General features: G+C 44.5%; 1 protein-coding gene across 1 annotated transcript in view; it reads right to left on the reverse strand.

The window, feature by feature from the left end:
• The window catches only part of CSMD2 (CUB and Sushi multiple domains 2), a 593,647-nt gene that overhangs the window by 27,090 nt on the left and 551,609 nt on the right, over positions 1 to 14,948 (reverse strand). Inside the window, exons 56-60 of the mRNA XM_032877161.1 lie at positions 12,518 to 12,691; positions 8,027 to 8,209; positions 3,760 to 3,936; positions 2,431 to 2,610; positions 1,817 to 1,990 (exon numbers count right to left, since the gene is read on the reverse strand). Coding sequence (XP_032733052.1) covers positions 1,817 to 1,990; positions 2,431 to 2,610; positions 3,760 to 3,936; positions 8,027 to 8,209; positions 12,518 to 12,691 — 888 coding nt within the window. The remainder of the gene's footprint in view (positions 1 to 1,816; positions 1,991 to 2,430; positions 2,611 to 3,759; positions 3,937 to 8,026; positions 8,210 to 12,517; positions 12,692 to 14,948) is intronic.

Genomic DNA, 14,948 nt, shown 5'->3' on the forward strand with positions numbered 1-14,948 from the left:
GAAATCTTGCCATTTGCAACGACATGGATGGAACTAGAGGATATTATGCTGAGCGAAATAAGTCAATCAGAGAAAGTCAATGATCATATGACCTCCCTGAAATGAGGAATTTGAGAGGCAGAGTAGGAGGTTTGGGGGATAGGGAAGGAAAAAAAATGAAACAAGATGGGATCGGGAGAGAGACAAACCATAAGGGACTCTTAATCTCACAAAACAAACTGAGGGGTGCTGGGGAGAGATGGGGTGTTGAGAGGGTGGTGGGGTTATGGACATTTGGGAGGGTATGTGCTATGGTGAGTGCTGTGAAGTGTGTAAGCCTGACGATTCACAAACCTGTACCCCTGGGGCAAATAATACATTATATGTTAATAAAAATAATTAATAAAAAAAGGAAACATGATGCCAATGAAAACAATGAGATACCTTTTTAAACTTCTTGGGCTGGTAATTATTAGAAAATATTGTCAAAATCCATTGTTAATGAGGCTGTGAGTCAAGGAATATTTTCAGAAACTGCTGGTGGGAGAGTGAGTTGGGACTCTTTCTAGAAGACAGTTTGGCAACATGTGTCAAGACGTATTAAGTGCATGCCTGCTGGCTCGGCATTTTCTCTCTCCTAGGACTTTACCACAAGAGTAAAGAAAGGTTATCCTCAAGAACATTGGTTGCAGAACTGCTTCTCATGTGATTAAACTGGAGAGACCTAAATTTATCACCCGTAGAAGAAGATTAAACCAGTTGTGGACTTAAAAAGGTGGTGATGGTCTATCAATGAAGACAAGTTACAAACTAGCTTGCACAGCATGATTTAATACCATTTGCAGAAAACTGTACAGCTGTCTGTCCAAAGCATTGTGGTTGGGGTGGAAGCACAGTCAAGAGCTCAGAGAGACCTGCTTATCTTCGGGCAGCCAGAGTTCACAGGACTGTTATGTTCTTCTTTGTATTTTCAGATACATGTACATTTTTTTTATGATGACCATACTTCATTGTTCAGAGGCAATTTAGCTTTTTCTCAAGAAGAAAAGCAGGGTTTCTGAGTCCAGACTCAACTCTAGGACTTGCTACCTTCCTAATGTTTCTCTGGAGGTGTACAAAGGGCCTGAGGGGCTGACCAGACACCCAATGCTGCCTTTCCTGTGTCCACATTTGAGCTGCCGCTCCCAGTTCCTGCTGAAATTTCCCAAACTGAAGCAAATTTTCAAGGTACCAATTCAATGTCATGAGTATGTTGATAGTTTTCTACAGGATTAGATAAATACCTAGTAGAAAAAAATTAGGTCTTCTACTTGTCCAAAGCATGGACACTGAGAGAATCTTCCAGAGTCCAATTATGTGGTATGACAGGAATAAGTGAGGAAGTGAGCTCTGGGGTGGACTTGGGCTCTTGGGGTCATGATTAGGCCAGGTGGATAAGAAATAAACTCTTTCATCAAAAAATCATGTATGCTCCAGGAATCTTTTCTCTGCAGGCTATTTTTCATAAAGACAGGCACATTTCCAGCAGGAGCACCTTCCAGATCTTCGGGAACTATCCTATCCAGTAAACAACCTTTCATGTTAAGAAACACCTCCCTTTTCTCTGGCTTAATTTCCTTTCACTGTGACTCCACATGGAGTCCAGGGCTCATTGGGATATTCTCATTGTTTTCTTTTAAACTCCCTTTAAGAGTGTCTTTGGCAAATCCGCTCCCTGATTTTGGTAGGGGGATGGTTATTACCTACTCTAGGCCTCCCAGTAGCAGAGCTCTGAGGAGGGAAGGGGAAGGAGGCAGCAGATAAGATGCACAAAGGCCCTGTTCATAAGCAAACTTACGGAAACACTGAGGCAACTCTCCAGTCCAGGATCCATTCCCTTCACAGGTGAGCACCGCAGGCAGGGACAGCTGGTACCCCTCCAGGCAGGCATATGTCACGCTTGAGCCCCACATGAAGTCGGATCCCACCACTTTCCCATTGGGGATGAGCTGAGGTGGCTTGCATATGATAGCTGGGGGGGAGAGGGAGACCAAAGCACACTGAGTTCCAGTGCTATCCTAAGGCAGGCACTAGACCCAACTCCCCAGCACCAATGTCACTGGCTACCTTATGCCTACTGAGAGTCTAGGCTAAGCAGGGAGAATCAGGAATGCTCCCTCTTAGTTTCGAAGCCAGGGGTCCTTTTGCATTTTACAATGCCCTCAAGTGTGACAACCCACTCCTTTGTCTGCATAGTCCTTCCCCTGATGCTCAGAGCCCAGGACTTACCTTGGTACCTCTGTTTCCCTCCTTGCAGATGTTCAGGTATCAGTCCTCACCTCACAACCCCCATGACAAGATGGTATTAGGGCTCTGCCTCCTCTGTTCCCACCCTGCTATATGTTCAAGGCCCATGTCTCACTTTTGTATCTTCTTTGGCCCTGTGTCCACATGAGCAACCCTCAGACACACCTTTGCAGACTGGCTTGGTACCATTCCATGTCCGGTCCTTGGTGCAGCTCAGCACAGACACCCTATGTGACTCCATCATGTAGCCAGGGACGCACTGAAACGTCACGGTTTTGTTGTACCTGAAGTCATTGCCCAGCCGGAGGCCATTGGCTGGAATCCCAGGGTCGCCACAGTTTATGACTAGGAGAAGGGAGATAAAGCATGGTTTACTCTAGGTACAGACCTCATTTCTCCCCAGCATTCCAATGCCATCCCTAGTATTCCCTGCACACGTCCAGGAGGGAAGAATCAGATAGAGATGCCCTGACTCTTCCCAGGCTCCAGCTGGGCGCTGCCCTTTCTGAAGTCCCTCTGGCCACGTCTCTCCGCAAAGGCCCTCCCACATCCATACTGTCCTCACCCCCACCATCCTTCAGCACCCCAGCAACTTGGGCTATGAGGACTATCCTTATTCAAAGCCCACTCCTCTCAGAGGAAGTACCCAGAGAGCCTAGTTCCCAAATGAGGCTGGGGCTCAGAGAGGGAGGTTTTCAGACTGAAGAGCCTGTGTTATTGGACCTCAGCAGACAACTTGTCCACTGAGGGGCGCATGCTATTACCTGTTGTTCTGCCTAGGAGGCCTCTGTAGGGCCAGCAGCTTAGAAGCTGGGTCTTATAACCTTGCAATGGTCATATCTTTGCTATGGTATTGAGTGAGCTCTAGCCTCGGAACAGAAGTGAACTTGACATGGGATTTAGGAAGAGACCTGAAATCATAGGCTAGGGCTTGGAAAGGGCTGGTGTTCTCAGATACCTTTATCTTACTACTTCCCTCTGTCTGGGACCCACAGTGACTTACTTCCCAAGGAAAAAGGTCTGGGGCAGCCCCAGAGAAGAGCAGGGAATGGGACCAATGGGGCTATATGAGGCTTGAGAGCGAGGCGGGAGGATCGGTGGGGGATGGGTCCAAGGCTGAGAGAAACCCACGAAGATGGTGGAAGGCAATAGCCATAGGAGTTTGCCACAGAAGAGAACAAGGAAGCCTAAGGAACTCTTGAGAGCCTGAGGAATAGCAGATATATATACCCTTCCCCTCCCTGAGCCTCAGTCATCTCATATGTCAAGTGGGCTGTGGTGGGAACCAAATGACATGATGCAAATCAAATCAGACACTTAGCTCAGTGGTGGTTACACAGTATGTGCTCAGTAAATAGACCCTGTCATTGGGGAGCGAGTCCCCACACTGTGGCCAGCCTTCTCAGTCTCCCACAGACAGCCTTCATTGGCATGGAGGAGCCCAATCGCCTTGGCCACCACTTGCCACGGAGCCCAGAGGGCCTGGGCTCTCACCTATGCACTCCGGGTCACTGCCTGTCCATGTGCCATTGACCGAGCAGTGTCGGCTGAGCAGGCCCGTGGCGTAGTAGCCTTCCCGGCACTCGTAGACGATGGAGCTGGAGAAGCCCAGGCCGTCACTGAACAGGACGCGGGCATTGCTTGGAGTCCCGGGGTTCCCACAAGAGATCACTAGGAAGCCAGAGAAGTGCATTATTCACCAGAACCAGGGTGGGTGTCAGCCGGGGGGCTGAGAGTGGCCCAGAGGGCAAACGGCAGGCTACATAAGGACCCTATGGATTGAGATGCCTCTCAGGCTGCTTTTTTTTGTCTGATCATCTCGCCCCCTGAGGGGAAGGAGAGATCTGAATGAATTATTATTACTATTTTTTTGTTGTTAATTTTCTGAGAAGTGGAGACTATACCTGTTTTATTATCCCACGTAAAATTTTAGACAATTCTTTAATATCACCAAATAGCCAACCGTGCCTAACTGACCTCAATTGTACTCTCCCCCGCCATTTTTTTACGGTTGATTTGTTTGAATCATGATCCAATATGACTTTGGATAGGCATGCCTCCCAGCCTCTTTGAATTCCGAGATCCCTGTTCCCTCTCCTAGAATTTATCTGTAAATTCTCCAGTGCAATTTCCCATTTCCCAGATGTTGCTAAGTGCACCAGTGAGGTGCTCTTCCCCATGTTGCTCTGTCCCCTGTAGTTCCTTTGAGTCAAGTTCAGTTCTTAGCAAGGGCACTTCACAGGTGGTCCTGTCTTTCCTACTACACCTCATCAGGAGGCACAGGATGTCTGGCTGTTTCCTTGCTCGTGATGTTGAGGTTGATCAAATGGGTTCAGGTAAGCCCACCTCTCCTGGTGTTACAGAGTCCCCGTTTGTGGTTCGCTCAATGGTTTAAGCAGCACTGATTGTTGACTAGATTTGTTATTTCATTAGGGGATAGAAAATGGTGATATCTAATTTGATAATTCTTTCTGCATTAGCTAGAGTTTTTTTTAATATTTGAATTTCAGATCATCTTTTTTAAAGATTTTATTTTTTTTTGCTAGAGTTCTTTAATAAATAAATAGAGTTCTTTAATAAAGAACTTGCCCATCATCAAACATTTGTTTTCCGTGAAATACAATTCATAAAGGAAGGCTGGATAGTGTTTGGTTTTCTTTCTTATCCGATGTCAGAATAAGGATTTGGTTTCCTAGTGAGCTCCAAAGTAGTCATCTTTGACGTGGATTTAAACTTATTTTATTATGTTGCTATCCATTGCCACTATTCTTCTTTTAAAAAAAAAATTATTTAGGGGTGCCTGGGTGGCTCAGTGGGTTGAAGCCTCTGCCTTCGGCTCAGGTCATAATCCCAGGTCCTGGGATCGAGCCCCACATCGGGCTCTCTGCTCGGCAGGGAGCCTGCTTCCTCCTCTCTCTCTGCCTGCCTCTCTGCCTACTTGTGATCTCTGTCTGTCAAATAAGTAAGTTAAAAAAAATTATTTAAATTCAATTAGCCAAGGTATAGCCACAATTATTCTTTTTTACTTTTTGCCACAATTATTCTTATTGATGCTTAAATTATCCCATCTTTGGGTAAGGGGAGCCTCTCCATGCTGGCTTCTGTGTTCCTCTGACATAATCCCACTTGTCTATGGCAGATTCCTTGCTGGAGGGATAAGATGTTCCACGTTCATCTTGTATATTCTGCCCCAGTCCTGGAATCAGTCATTTCTCTAAAGAGTTCTGGTTTCTTTTAATGGAGAATGGATTTAAAAAATGTAATCTGAAAATTAAGGGTACTCATTGCTACTGAGCTGGTCATTGATACAGACTTCTAGAATGGGTAGAGCTGGGAAAAAAAGTTTTTAAGTTGAAAATCCATTATGACTTTATGCTGATGTTATCAATCCAAATTTAGGATTACGAGTCTTCTTAACTTCTTTATTTTTATATCTCTTTAATGCTGAAAATCTTGGTTCTTAATGACAGATAATTTTAATTTGTTTTCAAAAAGTTTCAGGATAGTAATGTCAATATTATTACTAATAATATGATTGCTGAAAAACAATTGAAGATTTTATTGTCATTCTCTTTGTCCTCAGGGCACATATGCCATGGTCAAATTCCACTTTTTTCAAGTCAATTGAAATAATTCCCTGGATTGTTAAGTGATCAGTTTGATAAGTAGTTAGGTTCATTTGTTTTCATTTTGATTTTGCTATTTAGAGATTGCTTGTTTCTAATCTTTGATTTAACTTTACTTTGCTAAGTGTATACAACATTTATGTTATGTGGTCCCAAAGTCAAATCTTTGGGATTGATTCCTATATAATGAGCACAACAGGTAGTCCTTAACACCCACAGATTCAACAATATTTGTGCTGCCTAGGTGCTGGAAACATAATTAGGGAGTCATGTCCCCTGCCCTTCAGGAGCCCAGTCCATCTTAAGGACCTACTTATAAACAGTAGAATTAAAATATGATGTAATAATTGTTATACTTGAAGGAAAAAAAAACACACTAAGAAGGGAGGAGCTTATGGGGGCTGAAGGTAGGAATCTGAGTAGTCCCTTGAAAGGTAAGTGGGAACTTACCAAGGAAAGTCATGAAGAACTGTGTCCATATCATACACACACTCATATAACAAACATTCACATCCAGGTCCATACTCTAAGCCACCCACTTTCTGTTCCCGAACACTCCTGGCTTGGTGACTGACACCAGGCTGGGATACCTACTATAGTATTTGGCATGAAAGGGGACCTGAGTCACAGTGGATATTTGAGAATGCACTAAATTCTCCCCCTGCCAACATACTCTCCCACTACCATAGACCTCTTAACTATGCCTACAAAATCCTATGGAAACAGGGGTGCCTGGGTGGCTCAGTTAAGCGTCTGACTCTTGATCTCAGCTCAAGTATAGATCTCAGGGTCCTGAGTTTAGGCTCCTGCTGGGTGTGGAGCCTACTTGAAAAAAAGTCCCGTGGAAACTAACTTTGCCAAAGCACTGTCCACAAGGCAGGACTTTAGGCAGACAAGCGGGAGAGGGCACTGGCTCCATCTGTAGCCTTTCCTGGGCAGGTGTCCCCTGATCAGGGGCCAGAACATCTCCCCGCACTCTGTAGGACTTACACTGCAACCTCAATTTCAAGGTCCATTCCCTCACCACTGCCCCTTATCTCTTCAGCTCATACCCTCTGGGATTCATTCTCTGGGGATATTTTGGTTCCAATGGCACTGATAATCCATGGATCCTACCACTTTTCATTGTCTTTTACTCCACTCATAAACCTGCTCCCTACTTACCCAGCATAGATGCCAAGATCCATCGTAATCCCTCTCCCTCGCATATAACCTCTCCTCACTTGCTACTTACTGCCAATGTCTTAGCTGCCTGATAAAACCCCCAACTGTACACCCACAGCTTCACCTACCCTATGTCTGCACCTCTGGAGCAAAATGTGGCTTGAACAAAAACACAGGTCAATGCTGACTACTCTCACTTAGGGGAGCCCTTGGTGCTATCTGGCAATGATATGGTTCCCTATTCGACTCCCAAGCCCCCCTTGCTAGGTGACTGTTTTATATGGTTTCCTTCCTCTTCCAGCACCTTCTCACACACCCTTATCTCAGCGGCTACACAGATTCCTCATTAGAAGAGTGCTATGCAGGCTGTATTTTAGAAAGAGACAGAGAGATCCTGGGAGCAGGTACAAAAAGTTGGACTCTGGGGAGAGAGGTTTTAAAATAAAGTTATTTTCAGAAATTTAAGATTGTGTGGAGAAATCTAATTTCTCCCCCTGGAGCTACCTCAGGAAACATCAGTAGGGAATTCTATTACCTTTAAAGGGTCTTTTAAAAATGAGATTTGTATTTCTTTTGGCACCTTGGATACAGTGTAACAGTCTCTTCCCTTAAACTAAACTCCAAGAGGGCGAGGTGTGTCCGTCTCGGCACTGCTGTGTCCCCAGCACCTAATATAGTATTTGGCACATGGTTGTTGGAGCTGTATGGGAAATAAATGAAAAAATGGGGCTAAACTTTGTTGCTTCTGGTTTCGTCCCCTCTTAGGTGAGGGTGGGGATTATGTTTATCTTTGGATTACTAGTGAGCATGACTGAGAACTCTCTGTTGACTACTATCTTCCAGGCCAAGGGTTCCAACGGGGCCGTGGATTTTTTCTGCGAGTGTGGGGGCAGGTGCTCAGGAGCAGACAACTTGGGGGAAGAGCAGCTGGGGTGGGCAAAGGGGAAAAGCAGAATGGTCACATACATTACCTCCACACTCAGGCTGCGCGCCGCTCCACGAGCCGTTGGCTTGACAAGTCCGCTCAGACGATCCCCGGAGCATGTGGCCAGCTTCACAGCTGAAACGCATCAGACTGCCTGGGGCAAAGCTATCCCCCAAACGGATGCCGTGGGCTGGGATACCTGGGTCACCACAGGTTCCCGTGCTGGTTCCTATGGATCAGAACCAAACAAACCCTCTTGTTTTAGCATGGAAGAGCTGGCAGTGGGGAACTGAGAAAGATACTGGGCCAGTGCTAAGGGGAGGCATTGGGCCTCAGGAATAAGAAGGGTGAAAACTGACTGACTGTCTTGCCACCAGTTAGTTGGACCTTACTTCCTGCCTTACTTCCTGACTTACTACTCAGAGGTCAGAGAATACCAAGGTCTGAGGTCATGGGTGAGTCCCCAAGGACCATATAACAAGGGAAGAAAGCAGAGGGGAGGTTTTGTGGTGGAGATCGGCCTTTGCTCTCTGGCCGGTGACAGTGTGGAATGTCACTGGTCCAAGCTGGCCACATCTCTTCCTTCTTCCTTTTACCTCTTCTCCACAATATCTGTGATTCTGCACCCTCTCTGTCCCCAGTTCCAGCATCTTAGTTTACCTGCCCAGCATTCTCTAGCCTCAACTATTGCGAGAGTCTCCTTATGTCCCCACCTCCTAAATGCTCCCTGTAAGCCATCTTCCACTTTATTCTCAAACCTTGACAATGAACAATCACCAACCATCTGATCTTAATTCCTACTGAAACATCTCCACATGGGTTAAAGTCTAAACTCCTTAGTGTAGTTTTGTCTTCCCAACAGCTTGGCTTGAATCTCGGTCCTGGGGCATTCATTGAGGATTCCCTATTCACCAACTATGTAACACAGGTGAATTCTAGATGAAATGTTTTGGACTCTCACATTCTATTCTTTCTTTGCCCCTTGCCTCCTGCTACATTTCTGTATTCATCTGGGTCCTGGTATTGTACAGACCCACCCAAGAGAGTGCTAAGGACCCAAGAGGTGGAGGAGGGTAGAGAACAGGAGACAAAGCCACCAGGTCAAGGCTTGTGGAAGCCAGCACCCCTCATAATACAGAGTTGTATAGGAGACATCATAAGATCAGACTAGGCCATGGGAAGCATGAAGAAGGAAGAGGAAAATGAAGGAAAAAATGGCAACTTCATGAGAAGACAGAGTGCCATCTGATGTGGCATGTATCACCTCAGGAACCCACATGTGTGGGCATCAAATGGTAATGTCTGAGTAAGCATGTTTAGTTTGTTGGAGTAAATAAATGTTTAAGTCATGTATACCCCACCATGTACCATTTATGTCTCTTCTTCTCGATCATGGAATTATTTCCTTTTCTCATTCAGTCTCAGACGGTGAGAATACTCTATGATCACATGTTGCTCTCTACCAAGGAAGGGGGATTCATTCAACCTTCAACTCAAACATTTGGGAAGAGAGGGCCCATTACATTTGGATAGATTTTCTTCTCTCTTGGAGTTTTCCAGAGTGCCGCTAATGCAATAGGCTGCACAGAGTCTACCTGAAGGCAGCTCTGATAGTGAGTACACAAACTCCCACAATGGCTAGGTGACCTCAGCTGGAGCTCCACTCCTGAACAACAGGCCTGAGGGTGGAGGTCTCTAGTTCTGGGAGCTTATTCTGACAGAATAGTCCTCACTGTAATGTTTGGGGCTGTTTTTTTGGTGATATAAGGGGGTCTAAGACAGAATATCATACCATGGGGGCACATGGTAACTGTTGATCCTCTACTGAGGGATATCAGCAAACGGTGACATTGCAGAGGTGGACAATGAACAACCTGAAGCATGTCTCAAATGCTAGAAATTTCTGTATGTTCTGATAGCCCACACACTTATACCCTGTTAGGCATCATCTTTGCGCAGGCCATACAGAATGAGGCTTAGAAATGTGACCTTGGATTTCTGAATGCATATTTCTTAGGACTGGCGGGAGCTAGTGCTGCAAAAGATGATATCTGTAAGTTTCAGGAAGGGAGGAATTATATTCTACTCACAAGTGCACATCTAGTGTTACTTCCTAATCTTTTATTCTTCACACCTCTCAGTTTCTTATCTAAAGCATTTAAGATTCATTCATTCCTCAGCCTTAGCATTAATATAATCCCTTCTAATCCTGTGCTTAGAGGTCACCAGGAAGACTCTGCTTACGATTCTGGTCTCCGAAGTGTTTGTCATTCTTGATGGATACATGGGAGAAGTGGCTGCAAACGATTCTTCAGAATACTCATCATCAGCTATAAAACAGCCGAATGCAACATATGCCATAATGAGTGGGGTCCATGCCCTTTGAAGATTCCTTTCTTGCTTTTCACTTTTTCATGTTCCCAGAGAGTCAGCTTGTTTCTAGTCTCCCTTGACCTTTGGTGTGACTAAGGAAGTATCCCTTTTTGCACATGCAGAACTGGTATTTAGGAAGTCACAAAATTAGGAAAGCTCAGGGTTGTAAGGGTTTTGGAGGTTTTCTAGCTTAGTTTTCTATCCCAGAATTGTTTCTGGGGCAGGTCATTTTTCAAGTAGGTCATTTTTCAGCATCTGTTAACACAACTCCAGAGAAGGGAAATTACATTGAGAAAAGATTTTGGATTCCATACCTTGGACCAGCAGAATGGCTGTGTGGTTGGGTTATACATTTTTTTTTTTTTAAGATTTTATTTATTTATTTGACAGACAGAGATCACAGGTAGGCAGAGAGGCAGGCAGAGAGAGGAAGTGAAGCAGGCTCCCTGCTGAGCAGAAAGCCCGATGCGGGGCTCCATCCCAGGACCCTGGGATCATGACCCGAGCCGAAAGCAGAGGCTTTAACCCACTGAGATACCCAGGCGCCCCCATGGGTTATACATGTTAATAGGAATGAGAGGTTCAAGGCTTTCTTTCTGGCTTCTTTCTCCTGCACTTCCATTTCCCACAGAGAACAAAGATCCCCAAGATAGATAAAATAGGCTTTAAGAACACGATTGGCCCAATACCTTAGAGAAATGTCTAGAGGGAGAATCTACATAAAGGGACAATTCACAGAAGAGACTGGGACATTTGCATTTGGATGGGAAATGAAAGTCTTTCCTCTTTGGAATCTCTTTTCCTCTTGGAACTTGCTCTGTGGATAACTCGGGAGACAGAACTCTGTCTTCTCTATTCCAACCTCCCCAAGTCACTTCCACCAGAAGTCCAAACAGAATGAAGTTAGGGGCCTGGTTGATAGGCTTTCCTCTAGTCCAGGTAAAGGGTCTCCATGGCTAATACATAGTCCCATCCAGTTCATGAAGTGAGTGATTTATGAGATTAATAAAGGTGAGGGGCTGAAGTTCTGGGTGGTAATTTAGAGTGATGTATCTGGGACTGTCCTGGGCAGCCAGCAGCCCTTTGAAACAGCGGCCAGTACATGAGGAATTTCTTCTTTCTGGGGAGACCCAATCAATATTTGGTTCAATATTCTGGAAGTGCCCTGAATTTTGGGAGTCAGATCATCTGGGAACTCAGATTGCAGGAACAGCTACATGTCTTGTGGGTGAGGTCCCAAGCCAAGGAGAAGGTGTCTGTAAGAGGAGGAGGTTGGGATTCTTACCTCTAGAGGGGGTCTGGCATGGGAAGGGATGGGGGTTAATATCAATGCCAAGGTGGGCCCCCTGAGGAACATAAAGTTACATAAGCAGTTGACTTCTTGGGGTTGACACACCTTATGGGATCCCTTCTGGGGCCAGGCAGGCTCATCTCAAAGGAGACCAAGTTCAAGGGTACTAATTTCTGGGTTAGTGATTTCTGTCATTGGTGGGATAATTCAATTTCAAATATTTTGTTCCGTTAAGACATTATAGATGAACTTCTGGTTTGTATAATATGGACACAAGAGCTTTGTCACATTCTTAAATCTGCTTTTTGGATAGCATCTGTCAGTATCCTCATAGAGATTAATACTAAAACAAATTTATTAATAGGAAAAGTCTGAGACTGGTGTATAAGGGCAGTAGAGGAAACTAGGCAGCCTAGACATAAGACAAGTTGGGGAGGAGGCAGTGATAAGAAAGAAAGGGAAGCAGGCTCGGGCCTTGGCATCCCAAACGGGGAGGAAAGAACACGGGGGTAGATTTGGACTTGGGCCCAACAACAGGGAGGCTTGGACTCTTCTCAGAAACTTATGGAAACAAGTGTCTGGACAGGAGTCTGACCACAGGGGACCTCACAAATTTTCATTCTTCCTAGTTTTGCTACACTGGGTTGTATGGGCTTGGCCATAGCAGACCAAAGGGAAGAAGCTGGGCTCAGACCACCAAAGGCTGAAGTCCGACTGGGACCTCTGATAGCTATGCTCACTGCCTATGAGGTAGGGATCTAAAACATTGGCTTCCCTCCTGCCCACCTGTCACACTCACACCTTGGGAGTTTGTCCACCTCCCCCCCAGAAAGGGTTCCACTGGACCCTGCCCCCTCATGCCAATCTTCATACCTGAGCAGTGGGGGAGGGAGCCAGTCCAGTGTCCATCCAGCCCACACATACGGGTAGCATTTCCGACCAGAGTCCTCTTGCTGGTGCAACTGTAACGCACGACTGCTCCCACGGTAAAGCTGTCCCCAGACATCTGGGCATTGGGTGGGGAGCCCGGATGGCCACAGGACACCACTGTGGGTAAGAGCAAACATATCAGCAACTCTGCAAAGGGATGGATTGTCATCACAGGACACGTGCTAGTTTTCCATAGTGACAGGTAGAGAAGAAGAGAAAGCCTGCATTATCTACTGAAGTTTGTTTCCTGTTGGCACAACTACCTGACATTAGCAGACAATGCCTACCCACCTTGCTGTACATTTTCAGTATCTGTGAAATGAAGAGTAATACCTGTTGTTTTAAGAGTTAAATGAGATAATACCTGGGAAACTGCTCAGCATGTAGCAGGTATGCAATAATATCTGTTTTCTTTCTTCTTTGCCTCTTGTGCACACCTCTCCCTATTTCTTCACTGCTGTAGGACATACCCAAGGTGTCTCTGGCAGAAAGGTGGTACACATAGCAAACATAACACAGAACAGACAACCTGTCATCCTAGGACGGTCTGCACTGGCTACAGGTTCCCAAATAAGGGCCAGTTCTAGTCTTTTCCCAACTGTACCTTATTTATAGATGCCCACATCAGTTGTCCCCAACTTGTCCCCTTCAGTCTGCAAGTTCCCTCTCCCAAAACACCAAATTGTAACTGAACACCACTGATAAGATTAGAATGCCAGATTATCTTAAGAAAATGAAAGCCCTAGCTTGAAAATAATCCCATGTTCACTGCAGCATTAGTTATAGTAGCCAAAACAAGGAAGCTACCTAAGTGTCCATTGGCAAATGAATGGATAAAGAAGATGTAGTGTATATATACAATGGAATGTTATTCAGGCATAAAAGAATGAAATCTTGCCATTTGTGGCAACATAAATGGACCTCGAGGGCATTATACTAAGTGAAATAAGCCATCAGAGAAAGACAAATGCTATGTGATCTCAGTTATATGTGGGATCTCAAAAAAAAAAAAAAAAAAAACCAAACAAACCCCAAACCCAAACAATGGAGCTTTTAGATACAGAGAATAGATTGATGGTTGCCAGAGGCAGGGGATGGGAGGTGGGCTAAATGGGTGAAGGAGGTCAAAAGGAACAAACATTAATAAGTCAGAGAATGTAATGTACAGCACAGTGACTATGGTTACTAATACTGTGTTACTAATACTAATACTTTGAAAGTTCCAAAATGTGAGCCAAGATGCCCTTCAACAGATGAATGGATAAAGAAGATGTGGTCCATATACACAATGGAATATCACATAGCCATCAGAAAGGATGACTATCCAACTTTTGCATCAACATGGATGGGACTGGAAGAAATTATGTTAAGTGAAATAAGTCAAACAGAGAAAGTCAATTATCATACGCTTTCACTTATTTGTGGAACATAAGGAATAGCATGGAGGACATTAGGAGAAGGAAAAAATGAAGGGGGAGAAATCGGAGTGGGAGACAAACCATGAGAGACTACGGACTCTGGGAAACAAAGAGAGGGTTTTAGAAGGGAGGGGGTTGGGGAGATGGGTGAGCCTGGTGATGGGTATTAAGGAGGACATGGATTGCATGGAGTATTGAGTATTATAAGCAAACAATGAATCATGGAACACAACATCAAAAACTGATGATGTTCTGTACTAACATAATACAATAAAAATGTACATCAAAACAAAAACAAACATCAAAAACGTACATCAAAACAAAAATGTACATCAAAAACTAATAATACAATAAAAAAAAGAAAGTTGCTAAGAGACTAGATCTTAAGAATTCTCAGAAATAAAATTCTAAAGCTGTGTATGGTGATGAATGTTAATTAGACTTACTGTGGTAATCATTTCACAATGCATACAAATATCAAATCATTATGTTGTATACCCAAAACTTATGTTGTATGTCAATTATACCTCAATTAAAAAAGAAAGATGAGAATACCAGAATTGAGATGTACAAGATAGAGCAGGTCACTACTCAACGTCACTGGGTTTGCTTCGCATTTTTGCCATAGCTGATACCAGCTTCTTTTATTTACTCAACACATATTTATTGAGTACCTGTTATATGTTAGGCACTGTTTTATATGTTTGGGAGGAGAATCTACGCTCTTATGGAAATTATACTCTAGTGGAGAAGAGAGACTATAAACAAAAAATGTAGGTAATTCTAGGGGGTGTTTTGAAGAAAAATAAAGCTCCATCAGGAAAAAGGTATTCAAGGGTAGGCTGTGAGTGCTATTTTTGAGTAGGGTGGTTAAGGAAGAGCTCTCTGAGGAGGTTTCATTTGATCAGTGATTTGAATGATCTAAAGAGACCAGTCATGCAAGCTTTACAAAAAGA

This window comes from Lontra canadensis, unplaced genomic scaffold, assembly GCF_010015895.1.
Source record: "Lontra canadensis isolate GAN:19392208 unplaced genomic scaffold, GSC_riverotter_1.0 scaffold60, whole genome shotgun sequence".
Lineage (NCBI taxonomy): Eukaryota > Metazoa > Chordata > Mammalia > Carnivora > Mustelidae > Lontra > Lontra canadensis.